The sequence below is a fragment of the Artibeus jamaicensis genome, unplaced genomic scaffold (assembly GCF_021234435.1).
Source record: "Artibeus jamaicensis isolate MK-2021 breed Jamaican fruit bat unplaced genomic scaffold, CSHL_Jam_final scaffold_1019, whole genome shotgun sequence".
In the NCBI taxonomy this organism is placed as follows: Eukaryota; Metazoa; Chordata; class Mammalia; order Chiroptera; family Phyllostomidae; genus Artibeus; species Artibeus jamaicensis.
Genome location: NW_026522025.1, coordinates 15,336,980 through 15,349,578, shown reverse-complemented (window position 1 = coordinate 15,349,578; position 12,599 = coordinate 15,336,980). Strand labels below are relative to the sequence as shown.

Sequence of the window (12,599 nt, the reverse complement as noted above, 5' to 3'; positions counted from 1 at the left end):
CATGTAATTCTGAGCAGTTAAATTATTCCTTCCTTTATAAATTCATGAAGCAATAACAGCATCTCACCTTTTTTGATCCTTTTCACTGAGAAACTGTCATGCAACCTGCTGCTTTCTAATATGTTCACTTAAAACAATTCAATGGCACGAGGTCCACAATGAACAGGAAACAGACAGGGTGCATCTGAGAGGCACTGGACACTCATGAGGTGCGCAGCATGTCCATGAAGTTTTTGCATTCCGATGGCATAATGGCTTGGATTTTTCAAGTCTAGATATCTAGAGATCACTGGGCTAGCACCATACCTGCAGGGGTTTCACAGCGCCTTTCAAATGAGGGCAGTTTGTCATAAAAAACATCATCTTCTGACACTACGAACCAAAGAAATATAAAGGAATGGAAAACAAAAACACAAATACAAATCCCAAATGAAATCAAGCAGCACACTTTACTGATCAAAACTCAGGAATGATTTTAATGGAAAAAGGAAACAAAACCTAGGATGCTGGGAGTATGAGTAGGACATAACAAAGTATGTGCTCATTTTATGATAATTCTATGAGAAGCAATTATAATTTTTTTAAAGGCAGGTTTTAGCATCTGAATTTGGCTGAACTCAATCCCATGGAAGAAATCACGCCCCCACTTTTTCAGGGAGTTGTTAAAGGCACTATCATTAATAATTGACTTGTGCAAGTGTATCTCACTCAGACACAATTCTCAAAGGGCCAGATATATGTCCATCAACAGAACCTTGTGACAGCCTCACAGAATCACCCAGCATGGATTTCCCCCACGGGGAAAGAGGAAGCTTTTAAGAAGACCATGAAAAAGCAACAGTATAAATCTGAGGTCTTTGAATGAAGTATCTCATTTCCACTTCATCAATATCCAAATTCAGTTTGCCTTGTACCTGTCTTTGGCAGTTATGGGCTGTTTATTTTGAACAGCACTATTATAATTCCATCTTTAGCTGTAGTATCCAGCTGTGGCCAGCTGTCTTTGTAAATTGGTCTCAACAGTTGCTTTGCACTCCAAGTGTTCCTGATCTCTGCACATGGTCCCCCTTCTCACCAACTAACAAATGCAGGTAATTAGAGCATTACTCTATCTGATACAAAAAACAGTGCTCCATGCCATAGGTCCTAAGAATATTATCATAAATTTAATAGAAAAATTGAGTAAAATCTGCTGTAAAAAGACCATTAAGAGAGAATCCCTCCTACAATGTAGAGAAGATAAGGAAATGAAGGAGGGCAGGAAAACTATTCCATAAACAATGCTTCTTGGCAAATGTTCTACTGGCTTGCTTCCTAGACTTAGGGAGTAAGGTAGGGAAACTATCCTTTTGTCAATTCCTAAGGTTCTAGGAAATCACCTGTTAATCAGTTTTTGTTATACATGTGGCTCCGCTGGTGGCTAGAACAAGTTAATGCAACTCCTATAATACCTGCAGAAGAGCAAGAGGACGAATGGAATCTGCACTAAGGAGGACATTCTATAGTCTCTAAAGAAAACAGGAAGCAAAACAGTTACCTTGGCAGTAACAATGTAACAGTGCCTTTTCATACCTACTAGTGGGAGATAATGGAGGGCTTTCCTTTTTTTTTTTTTGAAGCACTTATTTCCTACTTACAATCTCATTCAAATGAGAAGCCTCCAATACTGTTGTTTGTTCTTTGAGATGAAGTTGCAAGAAAATAGTTCATAAAGTTTGAAGAGCGAACATCTGATTTATTTCATAGTGGTTGTGGACATTGAGGGCTTATAAGAAAATATCCTAAATAAACAGGAGAACTTGAAAAGTGAGTCACTGGATAGCTCTGTGCTTTATTAAAATAAGGGAAACACTCAAATTAAATAAAGAAGAAAAAATTTCCTTAAGGACTAACGACGGTGATAGTCTCAAATTGATAATACGGTAGAGAAGCCAGTACTGAAGACAGACCTTTCTAAAAACTAGCAGAAGGAAAAAGAAAAAGACTAAGATTACATGTGGGGATTTTTAATTGGGATCAAGAATATCCATGTCCAACTGCCTGTTTCTTTTTATGCAGGATAATTGGCATTAGTGCATGTATTTTTAAAAGAAATCTAATTCAGAATTAGAAATCCAATTCAGAATTGCCTTCCAGCTTAGAGACAAAAGTTTGGAGGAAATATTTTAAGTTTTAGATGTTATAGTTAACACCCCAGTACTCATACCAATGACCTTTGCTCAAATTTCTACACCAAAGGATGCATCAAAGTTCATGAAGGCTTCCTTTGTTGCCCACAAGTGATTACTTGTCTTTCATTACAGATTCCTGGATCTTAAAGAGGCAAATAAAAATGCATAATTAACAGTGAAGGAATATAATTAACAGTAAATTTAACAAGGAAGAAAAGTTGTCTTTACTTCTGTCTTTTTGAATTGGGGTCTCCAGTGAAGATTCTGCAAACACCTAAAAAAACCTGACCATCACCCATAGAAATAAGAAACAAGTAATAAAAATGGGTATTTACATTTAGAGATAATTCCTGGTTTATTTCTACCTCAAATGTCTAGGAGTTTATTTCTTATAATAGAATAACTGAATATTTTCTCCATTGCCATAATATTAATAGATTTTTCTCCAAAATCACAGAACGAAGGCTGTGAGCCGTGGGGTATTCCTAAGTACAAAAGTAGAGTACTGGATTTCACTGACCCTAGGGTGTGTACATTTTCCCATTTTAACCTCTGCAACTGGAGTGGGTCCTAAAAACATTGTGATAAGAAAGCATTGCACCTTAGCTCAACTGGCAGAACCTTCCTTCCTTTCTTAGTCATCTATATGGTAACTGTATCTTCTAGTGGGTATCTTCAATTCAGCGGAGGAGAGTTGCACAGAAGCTCTCCAGTATTTGAGTGTGACAACACACCTGTTTTCAGGTGTGGCATCAGATTTACTGCTTTATAATCACAGCTCTCGTGGAAGATTTTATGTCTAAAGTCTTACAGGGGCATATTCTTATATGAACTGTCACGCAGGAAGATTAAACTTGCTCTTACATTACATTAAACTTTGCTTATTGGTTCATACCACACCTGCCCCAATTTTGGCTCAAGTGTCCCAGAAAACATCAAAAAATATCGTGGTGATGGGAGGGGAATGCTGAGCTACCAACTTCAGAGAATTTGCTGCTGAGATTCTCTATCTCCTTGAGCCACCTGACCTCATTAAGCTGACATTCCAAGATGGTAGGGAATAGTTAGTCCTTTGGTGCTAAGAGCCAAAGCACATCCTCTCCAAAGAGATAAACCCCAGCGCACAGCTGCTGGGCAGTGGGCCACATGACAATGTGGTTACTTTAGTGAGAAGTGGCTGTCAGGTGACCTGCAGCAGCAGGAAATAAAGAACAGGAGAGTGAGGAATGTAGTGGAAAGATGAAAACTGAATTAAAAATAACAAAAACCAAACAGATTAAATCAGAATGTTCCTCAGCAATGAAACAATGTGACTATCCTTTCAGGTGGCTTTTTAAAATAAACTCCTCTGTGGTTCATCCTGAAAGAATGCATGCTAGATGTATTCAGAATTGAAGTCACTGGTCAGGATTTGAGATTTCTGCAGCAGGGAGTATAAAAACACATTTATATTTGTGGAAAATATGGACACAGTTCAAATTCCCTGCATGTGCAATTTTCTCTGTGAATCTCAATGAGTTGAAAGAACATGTCAGAAGGTCATCTGAGGTCACTGAGGTTTGCTTTCTGAGTGATAGTTTATTCTTTTTATTCTTGTTTTTCTCTTTGACCAACCAGGAAAGTCACATGGAGTAGGTTGGACAAATGATCTTAAGAACAACAACAAGTGAACAACAAAAAACCAGAGCGGGAGTGGGGAAAGTGGCCCTAATAATCAACAGTATTAGAGAGAGTTCAAAAATAAGGTTGGGATGTTACAGAAAAAAACAAACCAAAAAGCCAGAAAGAAAAGAACTAATAGGCATATAAAAACAGGAAGCTCCAATTACCCCAATTAATGATGCTGATAAAGAATAGAGTTTATATATATATATATATATGTGTGTGTGTGTGTGTATATATATATGTGTGTGTGTGTGTATATATTTATATTTATATTTGTATAAAATGTTAAATATCTGTTTTACTGCATCATATGAAATTGGATAGCTGGCTGTATTTTCACCAAATTTGAAGGATTCTTTGGGCCGGCCTAATCAATAATGTGATTAGTTGAACTCCTCTCTGGGGCTCCTAAGAGGCACACCTTAACTTATTCCACTGCAAAAGTGGAGTTCTTTTCCAGAAGAGCTTCTGGCTTTGATCAAGCTACTATTCACACGGGCAACTCTGTAACGTGCTCTTGGTAAGTATCAGGAATTTATTTAGCTTTGGTTAGTGATTCTCCCAAGCAATGCAGATGGTCAGCTGGTTTATAACATGGAAAACTTGGGAGGGAATTTCCGATAATAAAAGAGAACAATGGGAAAACATGGCATGGGGAAGCCCCAGGTCAGACGCCGTGCAAACAGAAGAGGTGGCAGGAGCCTGGGGAAGATGGGTGAAGACGCACAGAGAGAGACCAGCCTTGGGAAAGGGAAGCTGCTCCAGGCAAAAGGAGGCATTTAGACCGGGAACACATCCGGCTGAGCAGCCCCTCTCCACTCTTCACTGTCATCACACCACAAGGAAAGAGGCGCAAAGGCATTGACTGAAAATGCCAGCAATGATTTATTTCTCAGGGAACACTGACCACAAATCACTGAAAAGCACTAGAAAAAATGTTAAAAACTTTGCTCAAGTCCCACAGTGCTGATGTGTATACCATCTGTTAACATAAAAACTACCAAAAATGATGAAGAAATTAAAGCTTCAAGAAAATAAAAGTTGTAAATTTTGTGATTTTTGATGTGTTACATGGTTGGAATTTAAATTAACATTCCCCATCAAAGGAGATTATTTTGATTACAAGAAATAATATCTAAATTACAGGACCTTATTTGACAATTTCTTCCTTGCTTTTATAAATAGCTCTGTATGAAATAGCATAAGAGAATTCCTGCACTTTGCCTCCTTTGCTGAGAAGGTGCTTTTAAAAGAACAGTCAGATGATAGTAGCAAAACGCACAGCAAAACAATTTTGACCAGAAACATAAGTCCTCGGGGCTTCCAGATAAACACACAGCCAGTCAAAACCACAAACAGATGAAAAGAGAGGAGAGAATTTTTACCAACTGTGGGAGTGGTGGCCGCACTCAAGGAATTGGTGGACGATATCGAAGAGGTGCTTTCAGCCCGGGCTAGGGGTGCTATCGGAGGAGGGCTGGAAGAATGCACGGGAGGGCTAAAGGGTCTGGGCTGCAGAGAGAAGAGGGGAGATGGAAGTTAGACACACAGGTCATGGTGCTTTTCCTCTACATTCCTCATGTCTCCTGGCCCCCACCACAAGTCAGGTGCTGAAAGTACAGGTGACACTATTTTTACACTGAAATTGATTACATCGATACAGGAGCTTGTAGATGGAGCTGGAGGAACCATAAACCGCAAAGTGCTGCGCTCAGTCGGTGTATCAGACTTGGAGAACCTGAGGTCTGGGATGCAGTCAGTGATGTTCTAGGACTGTGAACTCACACACTCTCAGGGACTAAGCATGTAATAGAATCGCAGAGTTTAAATCCATTTCAAGACATTTAAGTACAAAACACTGTAGTGTGCACCTAAAACAAGTGTTAATAACATCACCAGTCTGTGGCTCCTGTTCACAGATACCAAAGAAATTTACTTCTGCCAGGAGTCTCTTCATTGTTCACACAGAATGTTTTCCACCTCTCAGCCTTAAAACACGATATAAGAAACTTCCAGAACAAACTCATTGGGCCACCCTCTCCCTTATAGCTGTATAGCATATCTACCATCAATAACTTCTTTGTAGTCTGGGGATAGAAATAAAGACTTGTCCTCTTTTGGGGGTCTTTCAAAACCAGACAGATATGGTGAAAAGAAATACCTCCCTTTCTAAAGGGTTAGCACCATTGAACATTACTGTATTAATCTGCATCAAACCCACTGCGGCAGACCTGGGGGCCCCAGAGTGCCTATTCCTACCATTTAGAGCTTGGCTTGAAAGGTGGTAGTACTATGAGGAGGGCTGAAATGTACACCCATACCACAGTGGCTGTCTTTCAGATTCCCCCTGTCAGGGCCATTGGCACAAGTGATCTAAGGCTTAGATCAGACGTTGAGATGGCTGAGCAAGCCAGGGCTGAAGGGAACATACCACATCTCCGACTCCAGGTTTTCCCGGAGGTGGCTTTGGCCGAGATGGAGGCCTGGGAGGAGGTGGAGGTGGGGTAGTGCTGCTGCAGGGAACCAAGGGAGTGGCTGGCCGAGCAGGGGACGATGCACCTGAAAAACAAGCTGCTGTTAAAAATGGTTGGAAGCACAGGTGGCCAAAGTGCCAGTGTCTCGAATCGCTCCTTCCCCATTCTCGCAGTGCAATGCCAGTCCCAGACAGTATTTTTTCCTTCAGCCATTCGTGTATTCAACACTGTAGCACACGTTTTGTTTTGTTTTTTTACAGAAAAAAACCACTCAGTTGAACTATGGTTGATGGCAGAAGCTGAAGCTCATTGCCTTTTGTTGTCATGTGACACCCAGTGAAAGGTAAATCCTTTTCTTAGAGACAGGAAATATATTTTGAAGCCTCTTTTGGCTGGGTGGAGGGTAACTTTCATTTTGAACACATGTACACCAAACTTATAATAAATCTTTTGATTTGCATATTTGGAATTTATTTATGTCCAAGATGAAAATGGAAGTTAGAACTTGAAGGAAGTTGAATACATTTTCTCATTATATATATACATATATATGTATGCTTAAGAGATTTACACTGTTTCAAGATAAGAGTGCTAATGTTATAAACATAAGCAAACACTTGATGTTAAGCAAAGGACAAAATATAAGAAGGTAAATTAGATGTTGCATGAATACTTTGTGTTTAGAGTTTTAATAAAAGAAACACATTGACTTAGACATTCTGATTTAAAGGAGGCTGCTTAGGAATCTGTTCTACATTGAGCTTGTCCACTATAATGTTTGTGATGATTTTAAAAGAGCCTCTTGGATTTACTTTCCTGGCTGTCAATGACAAACATGTGAAACACAGAAGACACACAGAGGCCAGCATGCACACCGATCGGCACCCCAGCAGGGGCTTCAGACTCAGGTGTTAGCCTATTGTCACTCATGTATCTGGGATACATAGGTAAACTACTTGGCTAAAACCCCTCAGGAAGTTAAATCAATATTCCACACAGTTCTTGTTCAGAAAAGTTTCAACTACTTCCACATGTTTTGTACTTTAGTTAAAAGCACAGGTATCAAATCATTCCAAGAAAATTCTAAAAAATCCTGCGGCAGGGAAAAATCCATCCCTCCCTGCCTCCCCTCCAATATGTCACAAAACTGGGTTCCCTGGAGAAAGGGACCAGCATCTCCATCTCCAGATTTGCAGATGCTCCAAGAAGGTGTGCAGCAAACGCATCTCAGCACCTGCTCTCATCTTGTAAGAGTCCCTGGGGGTAAACTTTGCTCCTCTTGTTTAAACAACCTGAAATCTTGAGCATGTTGTGTTTCTCTGTGTTGTTAATGAAATTCCAGCACATGGAATTTCATTAGTGAGAAATCATACTAATTATTATCATCATCCCATCCCTACATCTGCCTCATCTCTGTAATTACCACTTTGCTACTATATTCTTTTTATTTTATCGGGTCAGAGTGTATGCTAGCCATCATCTTATTTTATCTGCACAGTAAGCTTTGCACAGTAAGTGGGGTATTGTTACTGTTTCAATGGAAAGTAAAACTCAGAGATATTCAGTAACTAGTTCCAGGTCACACAGCTCAAATGATCTATTTAACTCCAAAGATCAAGCTCAAATGCAATGTCTTGTAGCTTTAAGTGGACTGTAGAGTTCAACATCTTGAATGGGCAGCTACACACACCTCCCTCAATATAAATCTTCATCTTTTTGGCTAATCTTCTCTTGAACAAAAAAAAATGGGGTATGTTTTGACAGTCTCACTATAAAGTTTTCTTTCAAGTTAATAGATTTACAACTCAGGATGTTTTCAAAAAACAGAAATGACAGCAAAGAGATGGGAAATAAACTTTTAAACAACAGTATCTTTGTCAGGAGATCTCCTGGGCCTTTTGTGGGGGTTCTATTTTGCTGGAAAACCATACATAGGAATGGTTCAAAATGTCTGTTCAGGGCTCTATTTCTAAGAAATAGTCTTCTGAATGAATCCCAGGGAAAGGTCAGCTGCTTATCCTTTTTCTACATGTTCCAGGAGGGAAATTTAAAGACCACTTGCAGTCACGCTGGGGAAAGTAGTAAGGATTGTCACCACAGCTGTGTGGAGTACTGGAAAAACAGGATGAAACAACAGGTGACTCTGGCTCCGAGCTTGGGCCCGGGCTGCCTCTCGTGGGCCTGAGCCTCTCTGAGCCTTGACTTCCTCTTTTAAAAAATGAGACGTGTTTCTACCTTATAAGGCAGTGGTAGCAATCAAAATGGAAAATGCTTATGAAAGTGTTCCCTGAACTATAAAATGCTACAAAAATGGAAGGCAATCAATGTTGATGATGATGGTAAAGATGTGTCTTTCGATCAAGATAGAACTAAAAGCCAAGAAGGAGAGACTAGTTAACTGTTTTTCTTCACGGACATTTGCTTTAGCCCACTTTTCCCTCGCCGAATTAACAATCTGTTATGCAGTTGGAAGGCACTAGGGGAGCGCCGAAGAACTGAACCCCACCTGACAGAACCCTCAGGCAGAGGGTACCCAGGGCCTGAGGGGTGTTTCACAACGAAACTAAGGCTTTACAGGGTTACTACGGCTTTTGTGAGATTACAAAATTGTTTCACATTCTAAGAGTGTAGGGGTTATTATTTGTACATCTCTATCATTCTCTGATCTTCAGTCATACTTTCACTTTCTCTGCAAGCACTGTTTATGCTCAAGAAAAGTGATAGAAAATAATTGGACAGGATCACCTGTTAAGGCTTAACTTTAAAAATCCTATGTACATTATCTGAGTTTTGTGAATCCGAAAAAGTTGGCAACCACTGACACGTTCTCACTTCATTTGCTGCGTTCACCTGGAAGTTCTGCCAGGGTTTCTCCGCTGGCCCCTGCCAACAATGGGCCTGTGGCTTCAACCGCCACCTCTCTGTGGGGGTGGGTGGGTGGGCAAGTGGGGCGGGCAGCGGAGGCACCTGGGGAGGACAAATGACTGGAATCCAACAGACCTGGGGCCAGATCCTGGCTCTGCTACTTACTAGCTTTGTGACTCTGGCCAAGTTCCAGCGCTGAACTTCTGTTTCCTAGCTGTAAAGTAAGGCTAATATACCACAACGCTGTGGGGAGAATCGAGTGACAAAATATATGCATATCAAAGTATGTCAGAAACTACACAGCTTTTTCCAATTGTGGCTTTTAGAACACAATTTGATCGTTTATTTGAAGAAAGTACTAAGTATGTGTGGGAATGGTTATGTTCTGTGTTTCCTTTTCTGGTGACCGGCACCTCACAGGCCCTGAAACGTGCGCGCGGTGGCGCTCTTGGCGATGACGGGAGTGGCCTGGGACGGGTGCTGCCCGAGGGGGCAGACAGAGCCACGGCAGCCACTGGGCACCTGGATCGTGCCCGCTGCCTCTAAAGAACTATTTCTAATTAGTTATAATTGAGATGAAAATAGTCACACGTGGCTAGTGGCTTCCATACTGGAGAGAATTAACTTGGGTTAATTCAAACTTTGGTAACTCAAACTCATTCACTTATAGACGTGTGTGCAAGTGTGGTGTCTGTGTATAACATCCTTGAATGTTGCTGTAGGAGCCCAAGTTGGAAAAGTGTGCTCAAAGACCATTCTGTCTTTACCAACACCTCCCTTTCCCTGGCCTCCGAACTTGCTGCGAGCCATTGAGTCTCTTTCTCCTCCCCATCTCCTGGCACACAATCCACGAGGCCTGTGCCAAGAATCAGAGTCCGCACTCCAGGAAAGCTGTGTTCTGGCCAAGCTAGGTATTTTTAACTTTTGCCATAAGAAAATTGAACTTTTTGGACCAAATTCTTAACTTCTGTTTTTTAACAGCAAGTAACTCTTTTGATTTACAAAGCTGTGAGAGCTGCCTGAAGTTGGTGGATGAGTTACCTTGCTTTGAATGAAAATTTTAAAAGTGAGCATAATGATATTTCACTAAATAGAGTTTGAGAGGTACAGGAAAAGTTAGTCTTATTGGACTAAGTGACATGAATAGCAAGGAATAGGAAGCATGGCTAATTTTTAAAAAACAAGAGGCCATATCCTATTGTAATCCTAAACCTACATTTCTGAGAGTCTGTGTATATTTCATCAATAAAACATTAAGCAGCAAATAAACTGGGACTTAATTAAGGAGATAATGGTGCAGTTTCATTTATTCATGAGCTTCACTGGCCCAGTTCAATCTTCCACTTAGAAATTCAATCCTTTAATACTAGCAAAGTATAGTTTTTTCCAGCTCAATTATTAAGAATCAATAGTTTTTACTGGCAATATTTTAAAGTAATTTCAAATAAGGATAAGGAAGCTAAACATTAGCAGTGACAACAAAACTCCCAAAGGCTCCAGAAAGACAGCCCAAACTCCTCTCTCCACTCACTGTAACAGTGGTCATTTCAACTAAACAAATGTCTCCCAGAGCCCTGTGGAAGGTGATGGAGGGAACAGAGATGAAGAACAAAGCTTCCCTGTCCTTCCCGCCCCCCAAAAGAGCTTAGTGGACTGCCACTGGAGAGAGGGCACTATTCCTTAAAAAGCCCTTTCAGAAGCCTGAGAGGCTGGCCCAGGAAAGAGAACCCCATGGAAGCGACCAAAACGTATTCTTCTTTGATAATGGGCTGTCAGACTCTTTGGGTTTGAGGTCCAGACAGAAGGCCCTTTACTAGGGGCCCTTCACTACCTTTATAGAGAAGTAAGGAGCTTATATCCCAGAAAAGACCTATGAAAGCAACAGAAGATGAAGGTGGTGCTCTAACCTTCGAATGATAGAGAAGAATACTGAGGAGTATATTGTGAGAGAATGCCGGTGACCTTGTTGATGATACAGTGGCTTACAGCTGGGTGTCAGTCATCGAGTAAGTTTGAGATATTTTGTAACTAAACCTTAGAAGAGTGCCTGTAGATAACAGCGGTTATGAATTCGGGCTCTGGATTAGACAGACCTCAGTATGAATCCCAAGTCTGTCACCTCTAGCTGAGTAAACTTGGGCAAATCACTAGATACCTCCGAACCTGTTTTCTCATCTGTAAAATGGGGGAAGTAAGAGTACCTACCAGGTGAAGTTGTGAGGATAAAATAATATGCATAAAGCACTTGGCATGATGCCAGGACAAGAAATATATCTGTTGCTATTACTGACCAAATAAAGGCCCTCAGAGGTCCTATGGTTAAAAAAAAATTCCGCTTTTGCTTTAACACATTTCCCAACTTATCTGAGTGTTGAATAGTTTCCCTATTTTAGTGAGAGGGGGAGCACAGGAGGCCCACTTAATGTTATAAACACTGATTCCGCGTGTGGTACAAGGGAATCCGCAGCCCTCTCCTTGGTCAGCTTGGATGCTCTCATTTAAAACACACAGGAACTGGCATGCTCAGAGCAAGCACTGAAAGATACTCCACCGAAAGTGGCAGAGATGATGGCTGACTGTTAGGATAGAGATCGATGCCTTTCTTTCACTAGATCTAAATGACTTCAACTTGGTATCCTTTTTCAAAGCAAATAAAGAATCAGCAGCGCATGGCACCCCCAGAAAGGGGCATAACTGACCCCATGGGCACCAGAGAGTCTTGCCAGGCAAACGCGTGCACCAGTGGGATAAATAATATAGAAGGAGATGCATTAGAAAAATCTTGATTTTTCTTTGGTATGTATGGCAGGGATTCCCATCCTTTTGTAATTACAGAATGCAAAATGAAGCTTTGCATAAGAAAAACCAAAAAATCAGACTCAGTGTCAACATGTGCACAAGTTGTTCCAAAACATACATTTTTGATGCACTTTCCTATCACCTGTCACCACTCTTAGAATTGACATGATAGGCTGACGAGCACATCAAAAGGAATCAGAGAATAATGTGTCTTTAGTGACAGCTTGATTAGGTTGGGGATGCAGTGAGGTATTTCATTCTTGCTGTCTCCTAAAATCTCCTTTGCAAACTCTTTTTTTCCTGAAATAAATTAGAGGGTTCTCTCCTCACAAAAAAAAAAAAAAAGCAAGAAAGGAAGGAGAGAAAAATAGAAGAAAAAAATCCCCACATTGATTTATAAAAACCAGGGTCTTTGGGAAAAAGAAATATAAACTTTCAGTTATAAGATAAAAAAGTTCTGACAATATAATGTATAACCTGGTGGTTATATTGTATCATTGATAACACTGTATTGTATAGTTGAAATTTGCTAAGAGTATAACTTAAATGTTCTCACCAAAAAAAAAAAAAAAGGTAGACAGGTGGGGTGATGGATGTGATAATTAACTTGATGGGGGAGTCCTTT

General features: G+C 40.5%; 1 protein-coding gene across 3 annotated transcripts in view; it reads right to left on the bottom strand.

The window, feature by feature from the left end:
* Positions 1–12,599, bottom strand: part of SGIP1 (SH3GL interacting endocytic adaptor 1) — a 197,344-nt gene that overhangs the window by 48,871 nt on the left and 135,874 nt on the right. For 2 of the 3 annotated variants that reach the window (XM_053655629.1, XM_037164907.2), the window contains 2 exons: positions 6,268–6,395; positions 5,222–5,348 (listed from right to left, as the gene is read on the bottom strand). In XM_053655629.1, the coding sequence (XP_053511604.1) occupies positions 5,222–5,348; positions 6,268–6,395 (255 nt within the window). Of the gene's footprint in view, positions 1–306; positions 373–5,221; positions 5,349–6,267; positions 6,396–12,599 lie in introns of all 3 variants that reach the window. The other variant, XM_053655628.1, reaches the window with a different exon arrangement.